The following is a 17,314-nucleotide window of genomic DNA, read 5'->3' on the forward strand; positions in this document are numbered from 1 at the left end:
CTGTCATGTCACTTGACAAGAGGTTACAAAAGAAATAATAAAAAAAGAAGATCCAGTTTCTTCTTTGACTGAAACTCTGGTTCTTTGAACGATGAACCAAGTGCTTGGGTTGTCAAAAAGATGTCTAAATCAAAATCAATGTGACACATATGGGAACATTAAGAGGGATGGGTAAAAAACAAGAAAGGATAGGGATGGAAATAAAATCATCTGTTAAGTCACCTACAGCACCGCAAGAACTGACATATTAGAAGTTGAAGGGCCTAGAAGAGGAAAACAAGAACATGAATCGAAATGATAATAAATGATTTAAGCACTCAAAATTTAACAATAGATAATGGCACTGATCAGAACAGCAAAACAGGATTCATGTAACAACTCATGATTGGAACGAGGCTCAGATGATATCGATGATGCTTTTTTCCTTAATTTTTTGAAATGGTAAGGTATTGTATTAAAACAAAGAGAAATGTCAGAATATATAACCACCCATGATGATAATGATCAGAAATGCCTTGATCATAAACACATCCAACAACCTTCCAGCTAGGCTTCCTTGTCTGATATTTTAACAAGCTGTGTTTGACCCACCTGAGGGACAATTTCAGTGTTGTAGATGTAAAACGCAGGATGGTTAACATACAGAACCCAAAGGAAAACATCTGATTTAGTTAGTCTCCTTAATTCATATATTAGAAGCAATACAAAAAAAAAAAAGGGGACTGAATGATCTAGCCTTCCAATTAAGTGGTAGTAGTAGGAATTAACCACAAGGATAAATAAGACAAATTTAAGCATTTGGTAGCCAGAAATGCCAATCTGGTGGTTGAGCAAAATGCCATTACTCATGACCAGGGAAAGTGGGGGTTGCAGGATAATAATGTACAGAAAATTCACGGAACCATGGTAAACTGTAAAGCATGAAAATTATATAGCTTGCAGAGCTTTGTTATGGACTTGAATTTTGTTTGGCAACATCATACGTTATCTTTTTATACCTTCTTATCATATAAATCAAAATCTTTGTCTGTTAAAAAGTCCAACCATCAAATATCTAGATTATAACCAAGCTATGGCATAAATGAGTTAGTAAAAACTCATGTCCACTGTGCAACAGGATCAAAGGCACAAAGCGTATATTGCAAACCAGTAGTGATTAGATGGTAATAAGCTTAAAACATATAACCAGTCACCATGAAATAACTCACAAATTTTTGAAACATAGGTAAATTTTCCTTTGGAATAAAGGGACACATCAATCCATATCAAAGAAGCACTCACTTCATCTTTGCTTCTGTAAACAAAACATGACGATTCACACGAGGATCATACTTACGGAACTCAAGCTTTTCTGTGATCTTCCTAGGATTCTTCCGCTTCACATAGAAGAATCCTGTCCCTGCAGCTGAGACAAGTCTGATGAAAATAGATCCACCCTTTGCCTTACCCATTCCTTTTCACTAAGCTGCAAAGCAGTCAACTAAAACCTGAAAAAACAATAGCTAGTTCCTATCAAAATAAATTGATTTCTTCAACAAATGGATAATAAAATGCAAATAATTTAGATGTTACATTGAATGCACACATCTTATTGCATAGTTAATGAAAGGCACATTAAGAAGGATAGTTAGGTTCAAATAACCAGATTATAAAAAACTAGTAGATCAGAATACTATGCTTATTAAGGATATTGCTATGCATAAAAAATGAAATTGCTCAGTAATTTGTGTGAAGATCAACATGTGTTGTTGAAATTAATCATGAAGAAAACCATAGGGCAATTATTCTGATGATTGAGCCATTCAAAAAAGATCGAAATGACTTCAAATAGCAGCATATTTGGTACAATTGGGCAAAATCTCTCAGCCCTTCTATCCATGGGGCAATTTTCATCCTAAAAGACCTTGCACACACCCAAACTAAACCATTGTTTGGGCACTTTCTGAACTGTTGTTAGTATTATTGATTTTTGAAAAAGATTATTGATTCATAATTGTCACTCATCATCAGCATCAGCATCTAAGCCTCATCTCATCCCAACTATATGGGGTTGGCTACACGAATCTTTGTTTCCCCATTCCATTCTGTTTAATGCCATATCCAATGATAAATTATTGGTGCTTAAATCATTTCTTACTACTACTGCTACCCATGTCCTTTTTGGTCCACCCCTAGCCAGCTAGCCCTTCAACTTGCAGAAAATCACTTCTTCTTACAGGTGTTGTTTAAGGTCTTCTATGCATGTGATCAAACCATCTTAGTCTACTTCCTGTCATTTTATCACCCATTGAAGCTACTCTTAGGTTCCTTCAAATGACCTCATTTCTGATCCTATCCTTTATACCTTTTCTATTCATCCATCTCAAGCATACACACATCTGCCACACTCATTTTTTGGACATGCTGTTACTTGAATGCCCAACACTCTGTTCCATACAGCATAGGCGGGCTTAAAACTGTTTCTTTTTTCTTATGAAGGTATATAAAAAAGAACATTTCTTAAATGAAAAAATAGGTACGAAGTAAAAGTGATGAGAAATCACCAAAAAGGAAAGGCAGAATACAAAGAAACAAAAGAAAACAAGATACATCAGGATCTTTGCCCCAATTCCAAGAACGACTAAAAACCATCTCCAAAAGACTCTCTAAGAACCCCTGAGATCTCGGATGAAATTAAAATCCAATCCAGATTTCTTCTTCCAATGAATGAGAAAAATTCTTCCTTGGACTTTTCCTTGCCTTCAAAGAGCCTTCTATTCCTTTCCTTCCAAAGCTCCCAGCATACTGCAAAAGAAACACAAGACCAAGCAATTCCCACTTTATTGGAACTGAACCAAACTGGTCAGCATGCAAAAATAATCCTTTGGGGATCTTGGATTCCCCCAAGCAACTCCAAAAAGCCTGAAAATCAACAAAGTACTAAAAGATGGACATCTTCCTCAGCTTCACCAAACATGTAGCATCTGTTAGCCACCAGAAACCCTCTCCTTTTTAAATGATCTTGAGCTAAAATGTTGTTCAAAGCAATCAGCCACGCAAAAGCTCTCACTGTAGGAGGAACTGGGTTCCCCCAAATACCTTTTATATTGGAACTTTCCACTTGATTTCTAGTTAATGACCTAACTGTGAACATCCCATTTCTGCATTCCTTCCACCATCTTGCATAAACTCTATCAACCTCCAAATCCACCATTTGCAGCCTGTCCAAAAGCCTCAAACATTCCTCCACTCCCCAATCGAATGAAGGTCTTTGGAATGTTGAACACCAAACAACTCTATCTTGGACGATTTGGAAACATTGAGCAACCGAAATGTTCTTACTTAAATTGTAGTCTTAGGCATGCATCACAAAACCTTCCAATCCCCAACCACTAATCTTCCTAAAATCTTATTCATGCACCATCTACCACTTTAAAAGAGACGCAATTTAGAAAGACTAACTGAAAGTTCATGATTCCTTTCCAAACACAAACTCCATGGGCAGACCTGACCTTCCTTGAATCTCACCCAAAACCCACCACCCCATACTTGCAAGCAACTACCTTTCTCCACAAAGCCTCCCTCTCCTCCTCAAACTCCAAAGCCACTTTTCCAATAAAACTTTATAAAACACCCTACTTTTCTCCACAAAGGCTTGCTCTAAATCTAAGTGGTATTCACCTATCATAAAAAACTCCAGATGCACCCCTCCATTTTGCCCATCCTGCTCTAATTCTATGGGTAGCATCCTTTTTTTTTTTTTATCAGCAAAAGAGAACTTTATTTAAATTTAGGGTTAAATTAAAGTTTTACAGCTTGTGTATGGGATTAATGCTCCCATCCTAGTACATATTTCTGTCCCACTTTACATTGTTTTTTGCCTCAAAGCCCCTTGTTTGGCAAGATAATCAGCTAGCCCATTTGCACTCCTTCTAACCCATTTGAATTCAGCTTCTACCTCCTTTGCAACCTTTTCCACTCCCCTTATCACTTGTTTGAAAGTCCACGGGGTATTTCTATTGTTTGTAGCCTAAGAGATGATCACCTTGGAATCCCCTTCAATCTCAATATGCCTAAGTCCTAGCTGCTTAGCTATCTTCAGCCCTTGTAGCAATGCAATTACCTCAGCTTTTAGAGAGTTGTCAATGCCAATCGGTCCAGAGAACAAAGCTAATATTCTCCTTTCAGAATTTCTGATTACTCCTCCAATACCTGACAGTCCCAGATTTCCAAGAGAGCTTCCATCAAAATTCAGTTTAATCATGTTGCCTTTTGGAGGTTTCCATTCCATCTTTACTTTCTTTTTCACTCTTGAGGATTGTGCTATTTCTGTCCAAGATCTTAGAATGTCTGTGACTGAGAAGTCTTGGAAGATATGCAAGGATTCTACCCAATGAGCTACTTTAACTTTTATGGTGTCTATTACCTCCTCCACTATTCTACTCTTCTCCAAGAACATTATGTTATTCATTTCTTCCCAAATCACCCAACAAATAGCTGCCTTCATAGCTTTCCACATGACCTTCCCTCTTTTCTTTGGTTGGCTCAAGAAGTCTTGATTGAAGAGTCCTACCACATCTTGAGGGGAAGCCCACCTGCAACCAAAGAGAGTACAAAAAAATTCCCAAATGTGATGCGCAAAGGAACAAGATAAATAATAAATGTGCCAGGGACTCACCACTTTCCTTACAAAGGGAGTGCATGTGAGGAGAAAGGCAAACAAAAGGCTTTCTTCTCTGCAGCATATCACAAGTATTTACCTTTCCAAGGAAAATTTCCCAACAGAAAGCTTGAATTTTTGGGGGCATAGGCTTACTCCAAATTTCTTTTGCAGGGAAATCCCCAACTAGGATGCTAGGCGAAGCAAGAACACTGAAAAAGGAAGAACAAGAGAAGAGGCCACCTGAAGAGCCTTTCCAAATTCTGGAATCCTCCAAGGATTGGTCCAAGTGAACTTGTCCTATTAGATCCAGCAACTGAACTAAAGAGTCACATTCGTTTTCCCCGAGTCCCCTTCTAAAACCGAGATTTCAATTAACCCCATTTGGACCAAGTGTTCCCAAATTACATACGGTTTCCCCTTTAAGGTTTGACAAAATATAGAGGTCAGAAAAAAGATCTTTAAGTGGGATTTCTCCCACCCAAAGGTCTTCCTAGAAATGAACTTTATTGCCCTTTCCCACAAAATCGAATAGAGTTAAGGTAGGATAGTTTCATAAATTGCTTTCCAAGGAGAAGCTAAAGAAGCACGAGGGGCAACTTTTGCATCCCAACCATTTCCATCCAACCCATGAATGCTCTCAATGACTTTGTGCCACAACCTGTCGCTCTTAAAAGGGAATCTCCAAAGCCGCTTTCCTAACAGAGCTGAGTTCCTAAGTGAAAGGTTTCCTATTCCCAAACCCCCTTGGTCCTTGGGCTTTCTAACTTGTTCCCAATTAATCAGGTGAACCTTCTTCTCCTCTCTTGGGTCCTAGAGGAAATCTCTCATGTATTTCCCTAAGCTCCTTGCTACCGTACAGGGTATTCTAATGGTTGAAAAGAAGCAAATAGGGAGGTTTTCCAAAGTGGCACTAATCGAGGTTATCCTTTCACCTAGAGAGATATAATTCCTCTTCCATAGAGCTAGCTTCCTAGCAAATCTTTCAATGACTGGCTTTCAGAACCCTTTTGATCTAGGGTTTCCTCCTAAAGGTAGACCCTAGTAGCTAATTGGCCAACTTCTAATCTCACACCCCAAAATCTCAGCGGATCTATGGAGTTCCCCTTCCTCTAGATTAACCCCTACAATGCCAGTTTTGGTCCAATTTATCCTTAGACTAGTCACCCCCACAAAGTTATCCAATAGCAACTTTACGTTTACCACTCCTTCCTCATTGCCTCCCTCACAAAAAAAGATTGTGTCATCTACAAATTGAAGGTGGGTAACAACCACTTGATTCCTACCTAATCCTCCACCCTCTAATCAGTCCTTGGAGATCAGCTTTTGCCACCATTTTGCTTGACACTTCAGCCACTAAAGTGAAGAGAAAAGGGGATAAGGGATCTCCTTGCCTAATTCCTCTCTCAGCCAGAAAGAAGTCCTTTTCTACACCATTAATAAGAATTGAGTAATGGACTGAACTTAAACATCCTCTAATCCAGGATCTCCATTTGGTTCCAAAACCCAACCTTTCTAGCGTTTGTAGGAGAACTTCCCAGTTAACCAGATCATAAGCTTTCTCTAGGTCCACTTTGCACCAATCCTTTTCCTCTACCCTTTCTTTTTTCTACATCACACTCATTGGCTACTAAAATTTGATCCACAATCTGCCTTCCTTCCACAAAGGCACCTTGGAAAGGTGAGATGATCGAGGGTAGCACTTTCTTGATCCTTTCTGAGAAAACCTTTGAAATAATTTTGTATACACTCCCAATAAGGCTTATTGGCATATAATCTTTTAGGAGTTTTAGCCTCCCTCTTTGGAATTAAAGTGATAAAAGTGGCATTCACCCCTCGAGACACCTTTCCTTTGAGAAAGAATTCATTGAATACTTCTAGAATATCAATTTTCAACCAATCCCAGCATTCTTGAAAGAAGGCCATTGAGAACCCATCCAACCCGGGGGCTTTGGATCTTTCCATGGAGAAGATTGCATCCTTGATTTCTTCCAAAGTGAAATTCCTTTCCAAAAAGAGAGATTGCTCTTCTGAAGGCCTAACCCCTTCCATTTTTGGTAGCTCTAGTGACACTTCACTTGAATTTGTGAAAATTTCCTTGAAATGGTTTACAAAGATCTTTGTGATCTCCTGGCTCTCTCTTATTTCCTGACCCCCCTCCTCCACACTAAGGATTAAATTTTTCTTTCTCCTTCCATCTGCAAATGCATGGAAAAACTTAGTGTTGCCATCTCCTTCAACAAGCCATTGACACCTTGATTTCTATCTCCAACATATTTCCTCCTTCCTTAATATCTCTTCCAATTCTTGCTTGAGTTTCCATCATTCCTCTCTCTCTTCTTTTGATAAATTTTTGATAGCCTCTTTCTTGTCTAGCTCCTCAATCTTCCCCACTATGTTATCTTTTATTTCCTCTACCCTCCCAAAATGCTCTTTATTTCATTCTTTTTATTTTCCCTTTCAGCCTCTTTAATTTCCTAGCAAAGCTTAACATTTTCAAACTCCCCAAGGGTCTGAGTTCCCACCACCAATCCTTCAATCTAGTCTTAAATGTGTGATCTTCAAGCCACATATTTTCGAATCTGAATGGAGTAGAGCTGCCCCCTGGAATTTCTTTCTCAACGGAAATGGGGCAATGATTTGAAGTAACCCTAGGTAGCCCTTTCACTACTATTTAGCCCCATTATTCTTCCTGGTCGAGAGTAATGAGAAATCTATCCAGTTTGGAACAGGTTGGGGGGATTGAAATTTTGACCAAGTATAGTCCACCTGTAGCATCGGAGGTTCACTCAGTTCAAAGGAATCAATTAAGCTATTAAATTTCCTCATGCTAGTAGTGATTCCTTGGTTCGGGTTGTTTGTTTGGTCCGAAAATCTGATGACATTGAAATCACCTCCCACACACCATGGTCCCTCCCAAATTCCCCTAATAGCACATAACTCCTCCCAAAAAGCCTCCCTGTCTCTATAGGAGTTAGGACCATATACATTGGTTAACACCCATTCTCTTCCATCCGATGATCTTGTAATTTTTAGGGAGACTGAATATCAGCCAATCAATTCCTCCACACATTCCATTTCCTCATTCCTCCAAATGGTCAAAATCCCTCCTGATGCTCCCCATGATGGGGCATACAACCAGCTTAGGCCCCTAGATCCCCAAATACTTCTTATCCATCTCCTATTCAGCTCTGATAGTTTGGTTTCTTGAACCAAGATCAGATCCGGTCTTTCTTTCCTGAGAGTATTCCTGATTGTCCTCCTCTTTTTGGCACTTCCTAGACCTCTTACATTCCAGCTGATTATCTTCATAATTTATTCCACACTTAAGCTTCTCTATCTCGCTTTGCTTCCTTCTCCTTTGCTTTCCTTTCTTCCTCAAATATACCTTACTTCCTTCAATCTTCCTTCCCACTATTCTCTTTCCTTCTGACTCTTCTTTCCCCTCCTGATTCATCCACCTTGCTCCCACCTGGGCTAAGGTTTGGTATTACAATCTTTGGCTGAGTGATGGGGTGGTTTGCTCTATTTTCGCTATTCTCCAAAACTAGGGTCGGGTCAAATAGGCTTTCCAAGATTAAGGACCAGATTCTAGCTCTCTCTTGTTCTAAACTGTTGTCCAATAGGTTCTCAAATTCTTGAGCTGTGGCACTTCCAATTGAGAGATTCTTAGGAGGAGTGGCACTGGCTGGACCTACACAAATAGAGAAGCACAAGTTAGAGGGGTCTTGAAAAGGACTCACAAATTGAAAAGGTAAACACGGAGAAGAGCGGTTAGGGACTCCCTGAACCAACAAGTCTGTATCCTTCTCTTGATCAAGACCCACTGAATCGAAAACCTTGGCAGGCAACTCTGATAATAGCATCTACTTTCTATTCCTCCTATGCTTCTTTGTCTGGGTTTGTGCTAAGACCTAGTACCCCTTTCTTAGTATCTTGATGTTGCACCTCCAATGGGAATTCTCCATCTTCTCTAATGACTAAAACTGAGTTTGCCACAGAGAATGGGGCAGGACTAGCACCCAATTCTTCTCCTGGAACCAAGCCGGAGTTGCTAGAGGGGTCTTCGAACAAAATCTCTGTTCCCAACATTCTGTCGTCCCACAAGGTGCAAGTTTTAGAAGTGTTAGCACTTCCAATACTATATTCTAGCTCCATCTCATACACCTTCTCTTGCCTTAGGTCTTCCCAGTCACTTTCATCTTCAGATTCGTCACTCTCATGTCTATTAAATTTCGGATTGGGCTTATCAAGAGTTGTAGAGTTGTTCGTCGACACTGGTTTCCATACCGGAGTTGCTAGAGGGGTCTTCGAACAAAATCTCTGTTCCCAACATTCTGTCGTCCCACAAGGTGCAAGTTTTAGAAGTGTTAGCACTTCCAATACTATATTCTAGCTCCATCTCATACACCTTCTCTTGCCTTAGGTCTTCCCAGTCACTTTCATCTTCAGATTCGTCACTCTCATGTCTATTAAATTTCGGATTGGGCTTATCAAGAGTTGTAGAGTTGTTCGTCGACACTGGTTTCCATACCCATGAAGTGGCGCCTCCTTTTCCGGCGTCTCCAGGAGCTTTAGGAGAGGCCCTGCAACACTGCGACAAAACTGCAGCGGGAAGGTGAGCAATAGGGGTCAAAAGAGACAATGATAGACCCCTACTACGGTCTGCCAGCCTTTGGGCTGAACCGCTCACCCGATCCATGGTTCGCTCGGTCCAACCGGCGGTTTTGAGTTTGATGCAGATTTAAGGTTTGAAGAGGTTTTACTACCTCTTAAAGCTGTCACCACTGCGTATGTTCTTTTAGTGGCCACGCATGCATTAATGGACGGCTCAGATTCTAAGCCTTCATTAGTGATCTGGTTTCCATCTTTTGAATAGGATGATCGTTCAATTTCCTTTATTTTGCAAGAGCAGTTGAACTTCTCTTTCACTTCTTCCCATTCTTTGACCCTTGCCACATCATCGTCTTCTACCTCCCACAAGTTTCTCCACAGTCTCTCCTCCACCAACGATAGCAACCAAATCACGATTTGTGAATCGCCTATTTTCATCTCCAATGTTCTTGGGACTGCTTCCGCTTTGATCCCTCTTAGACTCGTTACAGCCGCACTGAGGTTTGAAGTATCCAGATCTTCCAAGACCCCTCCACAAAGGGATGTGATTTGCTTAAAAGTTTCAAGGGAACATAAATTGAAAGGAAGACGGAAAACTTTTGTGTGGTCTATGTGGTTTGCGCTCGGAGTCCACTGGCTAATTACCATTACACCTTCCGAGGTCTGAATCGGAAGAGCGTAAATCTCCTCTACAATCTTATCAACTTCTAACAGAGCTTTATCTGCTTGGAAAGGTTGAAGATTGAAGGGACCTTCAAATTTCTATTTCTATTTCAGTTCCTCTGCTACAAAGATCCATTTTGACACTTTCTTGTTTGCATAAACTACAAACTTTTTATGCCAATCCTTATCATTCCCATCTGTTTTCTTCCCATCATCTGTCTTTGAGTGGTTTGCCTCATTGTGGTTGGCCTGGGTTTTCTTTGATTGCTCTTCGTTTCTCCACAAGAACTCCTGCAATTCTTTCACAAACATGGTCCAGCCTTTACTCTGGTTTCCAAGGGGGATACAAATCATCTGTTTTCTGCCCAAGCCGAACTACTATGTGACTGTGATGAACCATCCTTTCCTATTGAAACATTGTTCTGCTTCAAATACCTTTCCGTTTAGCTTCCTCACATTCTTCCAGTTCTGAGATCTCCTTGAGACTATGGCTACATCCAAAAAACCTTTTAGCCAGGCGACCACATCCTTCAGTAGGTACACAGAGGCTCTTTTCTCTTCTCTGAACTTCATCGAAACCAGGTTCCTTGACTTCACTTCCTCAAACTTAAACAATTTTGCTTCAACGGAAGCTTCCTTTCTCCATCTCCCCACTGATTTGAAACTCCCTTTCTCCATTATTCAACAGGTGAGATTTTGTGTGGCAAAAGAAGCTCAGTTAATGGAATCCTGTATGCCTGACACCTCAAGTTCTATGGGTAGCATCCTTAATCTCTCCCTTGTTATGAACTATTGAACCAAGATATAGGAAAATGTCACATTGAGTTATGCCTTGTTGAATCCTCTTGCATATCCTTAATTAGGCCTATATACCCATTTGAAACCCCTTTCTTTTTCTAAGACTCACCATATTACCTCTCTAGGAACTCTATTGTATGCTTTCTCTAAATGAACACTTCATGAAGATTTCTCTTTTTCTCTCTTAACTTTTTTATCAATCATCGCAAAAGAATGATAGCTTTCATAATTGATCTCCTTGGCGTAAACCCAAATTGGTTCTTTGATATACTTGTTTCAAGTTGTTTCAAGGTATATGTTATTTTTAACGCTATCAGTATTACTAGTTTCTCTTTTTAGCATCCTCTACATGTTGTTCATTTAATAATTTTTCAAAATAGTTTTTCATCTTTGCTCGATTTTCTCATCTTTTACCAAGACTCTTTTATCTTCCTTTTTAATGCACTTAATACAGTTTAAATCTCCGCCTTTCCTTTCTCTTACTTTTTGCTAGTTAATGAATTCCTTTTTCTCCTTCTTTAATGCCTAATTTATGATAAAGCTCATCATATGCCTAAAACTTAATTTCATTTACTCTCTTTTTAATTTCCTTTCTTATGGTTTTATATTTTTTTTCTAACTTTCTACATTTCTAGACTTTTACCATTCCTTGTAACATGCTCATTTTAATTTGATTATATTTCGAATCTCTTCAAACCACCACTAAGTTTCTTTAGCACTTTTCCATTTTCCTTTAAATCCCCCTAGGACATCCATTGCTACTTTCTTTATGCAATTTACCATTTCAAGTCACATATCATTAGTCTTTCCATCTAACTTCCATTTTTTCTTTTACTAACAAAATGCCTCTAAATTGAGCTAGCTTTTCTCCTTTTATATTTTCTCACCTAATTCTTGGACATTATTTCTTCCAATTCTTAATATGCACATCAACCACCACTAGTCTATGTTGTGTGGTTAAGTTTTTCTCTGAAATAACTTTGCAATCCTTACACATCATTCGTTTTGCTCTAGTAAGGAAAAAATCTATTTGACTTACATTTGATCCACTTTAAAATTTTATTAAGTGTTCATCATTCTTTTGAAAAATGTGTTCAAAATTGGCATATTATAAGCTATTACAAATTCTAAGATTGTTTCTCCTGTTTCATTCCTCTCCCCAAACCCAAATGCACCATATTATATCCTATGCTTCATTTTCTTACATGTCATTTTTATCTCCTCCTATAAATTATTATCACTATTATCAATTATTATCAGTATTACTGATGTTCCTTTTCTTGGATGCTATTGATAAGATTCTCCTTAACAATACATGATGTACAATCCAGATTGCCCATGATGTTTAAATATGGCAAAGACGATGTAGGTTGACCAGTGAAGTTAGTATATGAAATCCTTTATATCTCCATAACACCCTTGGAATGTGAGTTAGCTTTTTCCTTACCTTGTGTGGGCCTAGGAAATCAAATGATTATTGGGTAAGCCACAGGCCAGAATCATCTTAGCAATACGGGTGCGCTTTTTGTCATAGTTTTTTGCAAAGATAAAAGACACCATGTTGTTAACAGCCTACAAGCATTCTCTTGAAGGATGTCATATCCAATTCTTGCATGACATTTAGTGGGGAACAGTTCTCTTCTGTTTTTACACATGGCTTCCACTTATACAATGATAGAGATATTGTTGTTTCTATCATTCTCTCCTATGGGGATAATGGTCTGAATTGCAATCTTTGTTTTGATATTCATAGAAATGCGGACTTCTGGAGTTGGAGAGGATGCCTCCCTCACTCACTCACTGACAAAGGTTTACATATGTAGCATATATGCAAACTCTGTTGACACTTTTGTTTAGTCTCATAACCCTGTTGGAATCTTCTCTATTGGTTCCTTTTTTTTTTGCTCTTGTTTCCTCTTTGGCTAACCATACCTTCCTGGAAGATTAATTACAGCTGTTTTAAATTCCTCCTGGGGTCTCTTAACCCTGTAGGGCCAGCAATGTTGTATGAAGCAAAATGAAATTTTTGGGTAATTAAGAAACTAATGAGTGGTAGAAATATGAATGCTGAAATGGATGAGTGGAGAAATTAGAAAGGACAGGATAGGAAATGAAGCCATTCGAAGGAACCTGGGAGTAGAAGAGCTAAGATGGTTTGGTCACATATAGAGGAGACCATCTACAACACCTACAAGAAGAAGTGATCTATTATAAGTGTAAGGGGCGGGGACTAGAAGAGCTAGGGGCAGACCAAAAAGGACATAGGTTGAAGTAATAACAAACGATTTAGGTACTCATCATTTAACAATGGATATGACACTAAACAAAACATAATGGTGAAACATCATGATGACGTTCTTCTCATAAGTATAGAGTTATAGACATCATGAATTCAGATGAGTACATGACAAATTGAAGCCAATTACCTCAGGTTCAAAGTGATCTTTGGAGGTCCAACCCCTTGAAGAGATCAGATATTCAAACAGTTTATATGTTTGGGAGCATGTTATATTGTTATTGTTATGAAAGCCAGTCCTTTAGTTGGGCTGTCAAAAGAAAATGATAATATTATAACATTGAAGATTATGATGGGGAATTAAAGAAACTACAAGTGCTGCCAAAAGAACAGAAATAAGCAAGCTTCCATGCTATAGTCAGACATATCCTGACACAAAGTAGCTTTCCATGCGAAGGCAAACCCAAAGGCGGCAATAATCAAAACAAAGGACAGGATCAAATTTCCCTTCTGAAGGAATGGGTTTAATCTTGTACTTCGATCAGAACAGGTTAAATAAATAGATAATTACATTTCATGATAACTGGATTGCTATTTATCTTCTGTTATTCTTTTGAGCCAAAATTCAAGCAAAAGATACATAACCCATAACACTTTTCTACTTCCTTCAATTTGAGAAGAAAAAAATACAGGAAACCATCTCAAGGTTCCAAAGCTTGCATCTCCTACCAGAAGAGCACTTGTTTCAGTTCTATTTAAAATCTAGACATTAAATAAATAAACAAATTCAAAGTTACCTATTCTTCTTGTCGTTCGCCGGATTCCGTCGTCGTCACCGTCGTGGCAGTGCAGCAGCGAACAAAACCCAAAACCCTAACAAAGGACCAAGAAGTGAAAAAGATGGTACTAAGGACTCTTTTCAGTGCAAGGACATAAATGCCCTTCACATAAATAACTAATTACTCGTAAGCTGAAAAACGCGAAGAGAGTAAATCAAGCAAAGAACAAAATGGTCTTACTCTTACCTAGGCGCATGTTAGAACTGTCCAATTCTCTCATCTTCTTCCAAGTTCCAAGTTCCAGCAGCGCCTTATCTCTTCTGCCAACAGTTTTAATTTCTTAGCGCATAAACTCCGGAAAGGAAGGTACTCAAATGACAAACTCTAACCATCTGATACTTCGAAGTTTCCACAGAAACCCTAACCCTAATTTTGACTCTTTGTTTTTATGATTGCAGAGATTGTCAATCGCATCGGAGATGGCGAGCACTGCTGATGCCGCCGGCGAGCCGATCCCGACGTCGGCCGTACTCATGGCGTCTTCGAAGCATATAGCGACGAAATGCAGAATGGAGAATATGGCCTTTATCAATTGTAAGAAGAAAGATCCCAACCCAGAGAAATGCCTCGATAAGGGCAAGGAGGTCACTCGTTGCGTTCTAAGCCTGTAAGCATTCAAAGATCTATCTTTTAATTTCTCTTATCTATTTGCTAATTCGTATTTATTTGATTTTTGGTTGTCTGGGAACATACATTTGAAGCACCATCTGTTGTGAAAGTCGATCAAGCGGTTGACAATGAAAATCTGAATTCCATCTCCCCCAAGGCTGTTCATTGTGTGCATTTGATTGGTTTGAGTGGTTCTCTTTACTTAACCTCTTAAATGCAAGAATGCAAAATTATTCCCTGCAATTACAGTTAAAGCTTAAACTTATAGGTTTTTTTTTTCCTTTTGCTCTTCTCTTCAGAGACCTCATATTAAAGTAATGGAATCTTTTAGCAAGTTACGATGATAAGAATAAGCAGTTCGCTTGCAGCTGAAACTTTCATTGGCCCAAGGCGGTTTATTTAATTGAGCTTTGTAGCTGCTCCTAAGAGCTGGAATAAGAAGCTTTCTGTGAGTTGAAGGATGAAATCTTATTAGACGAGCATTAAGCCATTAACATTACCAGCTACTATTTGTTCTTTTAGGAAAAGATTTTCAAAAATTAGATGATTTAACAAAACATCAAAAAGTTTCAATGATTATCAAAAATCTTAAATCCTAGATGTTTTATTTATCAATGTCTTCACCAAGGTTCAGCACTTAGCCCTTATTTATTTGCATTGAACATAATAGAATTGATTTATACATATTCAGGAGGAGGTCCCATGGTGTATGTTATTTGCTGATGACATTGTTTTAACTATGAAAGTAATGAAGGATTAAATACAAAATTAAGTTTATGGACAAATACCTTAGAAAAAAGAGGTTTTAAAATAAGTAGGAGTAAAATGGAATATATGATTTGTAAGTTCAATAATAAAAGGAGTTCAAATCGTGGTACATTGGAGACCAAGAGATAACTCAATGTGAATTTTTGTGGTACCTTGGTTCAATAATTCATAACAAGGGAGAGATTGATGGGGTCACCCATAGAATTAGAGTAGGATGGGCAAAATGAAGGGGTGCATCTGGAGTTTTATTTGATAGCCGAATACCATTTAGAATAGAAAGAAAATTCTATAAAGCAGTTGTAAGGCCAGCTTATGCTATATAGAGCAAAGTGTTGAGCAGTCTATAAACATGTCCAGAAAATGAGTGTGGCAGAAATGCATATGCTAAGATGGATAAGTGAAAAAACTAGAAAGGATGGGCTCAAAAATGAAGTTATTTGAAGGAACCTAAAAGTAGCTCTAATAGGTAATAAAATGATAGAAGGCAGATTAAGATGGTTTCACCACCTGGATTGAAGGCCATGAACAATTAAGCTCTTCCTATGCGGCTGTAACTTATCTCCTTGGTTCCTAGCCCTTGATTTCTCAGATGATCCGTAGTTATGTACTTGAGAGAATGGTTCCCTTTTCTGTATTCAGGCACTAAAGGTGTCGACCTGTTTTCATGTACCAGCCTTTTCTTTAAGATTCTATTCCATCAATAGCTCCAATAAGTGATAAAATGAGAGATAGTAGACTAAGATGGTTTGGTCATGTTATGTGCATGGAAGAGCACCAACAGCTCCAGTTAGAAAAATTGATTTGTTAGGGCTAGAAGAGTTAGGGGTAGACCAAAAAAGGATATGGGTAGAAGTAGTAAGAAATGATTTAAGCACTAATTGTCTAACAGTGGTTATGACTTTAAATAGAACAGATTAGCAAAACAGGATTTATGTAGCTGACCCTATATAGTTGGGAACTTGGGATAAAGCATGGATTATGATGATTCTAATCCATCCATAATGAGTTAACTTCTTTTGACAAATGATTGGTCTTTCTTCTTCTGGGACTATATTCAATTAAGAATATGTTCACTATTACTTTTGTCACTCTAGGAGATTCTCAAAAGAACCACAATCCTTTTACCAGGATCTCCCAGATGCATGCATTAATGGTAGTATGCCTCTATTGTCATAGTTTTGGTAAACCATCCTTACGTTTGTACCTTGAATTTCCGTTTAGCTCAATTGGTCAGAGTGTTGTATTAACAACAAAAAGGTCGCAATCCTCTACATTCAAGTTTTACATAGGCTAAACTGTTTAGATATTGTGGTTGTGGGTACAACTTACAATATTAATACCTATTCAATATTATATTCAAGCTTAATTCATCAGGTAATATGCATCCTACAAAATGGGCTTTATTTGTGAATATTCTATTATGCTGAAATTGCCTAATTATGCTTGATAGAAAGGAAAATTCCACAATCCCCCTCCCCTCTCTCCATAGTGTCATTTCAGATAATATATTTCTCTTGTTTGCAGGTTGAAAGATCTTCATCAGAGGTGCACGAAAGAGATGGATGCATATGCAGGTTGCATGTATTACCATACCAATGAGTTTGATTTATGTCGCAAGGAGCAGCAAGAGTTTGACAAGGCATGTCCATGGAACGAGTAGTTGAGGAGACCTGTAATCTCAAATAATATGAAACAGTCTAGTGCAAGACACATTTTTGTTGCTATTTTTCTCTTAATTGATCATGTAGATGGAATGCTTTCTTTCCTTACGGTTATTGTTCTTGGCAAATGGTTGTTGGCCAATAAACAACAGTATGCTGTGCTGCAGCTGGTGTTGTGGTAATTGACATTTTACACGTCTCTGTTCAGCTATCTATCTGGAAGGATATTGTGCTTCATGAAGTGTTACAAAATGGCACCTAACACACTACAAATACAATGACACGGTCTTAGTGTCATTCAACTCTTTGTGTCAATTTGCCTGGAGGGAAGCCAGTCTAGTTGGCCGGGAGCTGCCAATGGCAGTAGTTCAGGCCTTTGCAGCAGCTCTAAGGTGGAGTCAGGATTTGATTTCAGGTTTTCGGTAGTACCAACCAGTTAGGGTGGCACATTGGACGTGGTTGTGTGATTCATTGCCATCTTTTTTGA

At 38.6% G+C, this 17,314-nt stretch overlaps 2 protein-coding genes across 5 annotated transcripts; one reads left to right on the forward strand and one right to left on the reverse strand.

Annotated features, from left to right (window-relative positions):
- Positions 1–1,137: 1,137 nt before the first annotated feature.
- LOC148861692 (Ribosomal protein L33 family protein) lies at positions 1,138–14,035 on the reverse strand. Of its 4 annotated transcripts, none has more exons than XM_088982901.1 (4): positions 13,976–14,035; positions 13,748–13,823; positions 13,141–13,260; positions 1,138–1,487 (listed from the first exon to the last, which is right to left on the reverse strand). In XM_088982901.1, the coding sequence occupies exon 4, from the start codon at positions 1,449–1,451 to the stop codon at positions 1,278–1,280; it is 174 nt and encodes a 57-aa protein (XP_088839027.1). In that variant the 5' UTR covers positions 1,452–1,487; positions 13,141–13,260; positions 13,748–13,823; positions 13,976–14,035; the 3' UTR covers positions 1,138–1,277. The 4 variants fall into 4 exon arrangements, with proteins under 4 accessions (XP_088839027.1, XP_088839028.1, XP_088839026.1 ...); XM_088982902.1 differs by having other exon boundaries at positions 1,138–1,502; XM_088982900.1 differs by lacking the exon at positions 13,141–13,260.
- LOC148861693 (NADH dehydrogenase [ubiquinone] 1 alpha subcomplex subunit 8-B-like) lies at positions 13,955–17,064 on the forward strand. Its single transcript, XM_088982899.1, has 3 exons — positions 13,955–14,095; positions 14,188–14,396; positions 16,691–17,064. The coding sequence occupies exons 2-3, from the start codon at positions 14,209–14,211 to the stop codon at positions 16,824–16,826; spliced, it is 324 nt and encodes a 107-aa protein (XP_088839025.1). The 5' UTR covers positions 13,955–14,095; positions 14,188–14,208; the 3' UTR covers positions 16,827–17,064.
- The last annotated feature ends 250 nt before the right edge of the window (positions 17,065–17,314 follow it).

Source organism: Nelumbo lutea, chromosome 4 (assembly GCF_056320005.1).
Source record: "Nelumbo lutea isolate HS-2025 chromosome 4, American lotus-T2T, whole genome shotgun sequence".
NCBI lineage: Eukaryota > Viridiplantae > Streptophyta > Magnoliopsida > Proteales > Nelumbonaceae > Nelumbo > Nelumbo lutea.

Bases quoted from the DNA above. Each gene is read 5' to 3' on its own strand.
- LOC148861692 (XM_088982900.1), bottom strand. From the start codon at position 1,451: ATGGGTAAGGCAAAGGGTGGATCTATTTTCATCAGACTTGTCTCAGCT.
- LOC148861693 (XM_088982899.1), top strand. From the start codon at position 14,209: ATGGCGAGCACTGCTGATGCCGCCGGCGAGCCGATCCCGACGTCGGCC. The intron at 14,397-16,690 runs GTAAGCATTCAA...TCTTGTTTGCAG, and splicing joins ACTCGTTGCGTTCTAAGCCT to GTTGAAAGATCTTCATCAGA.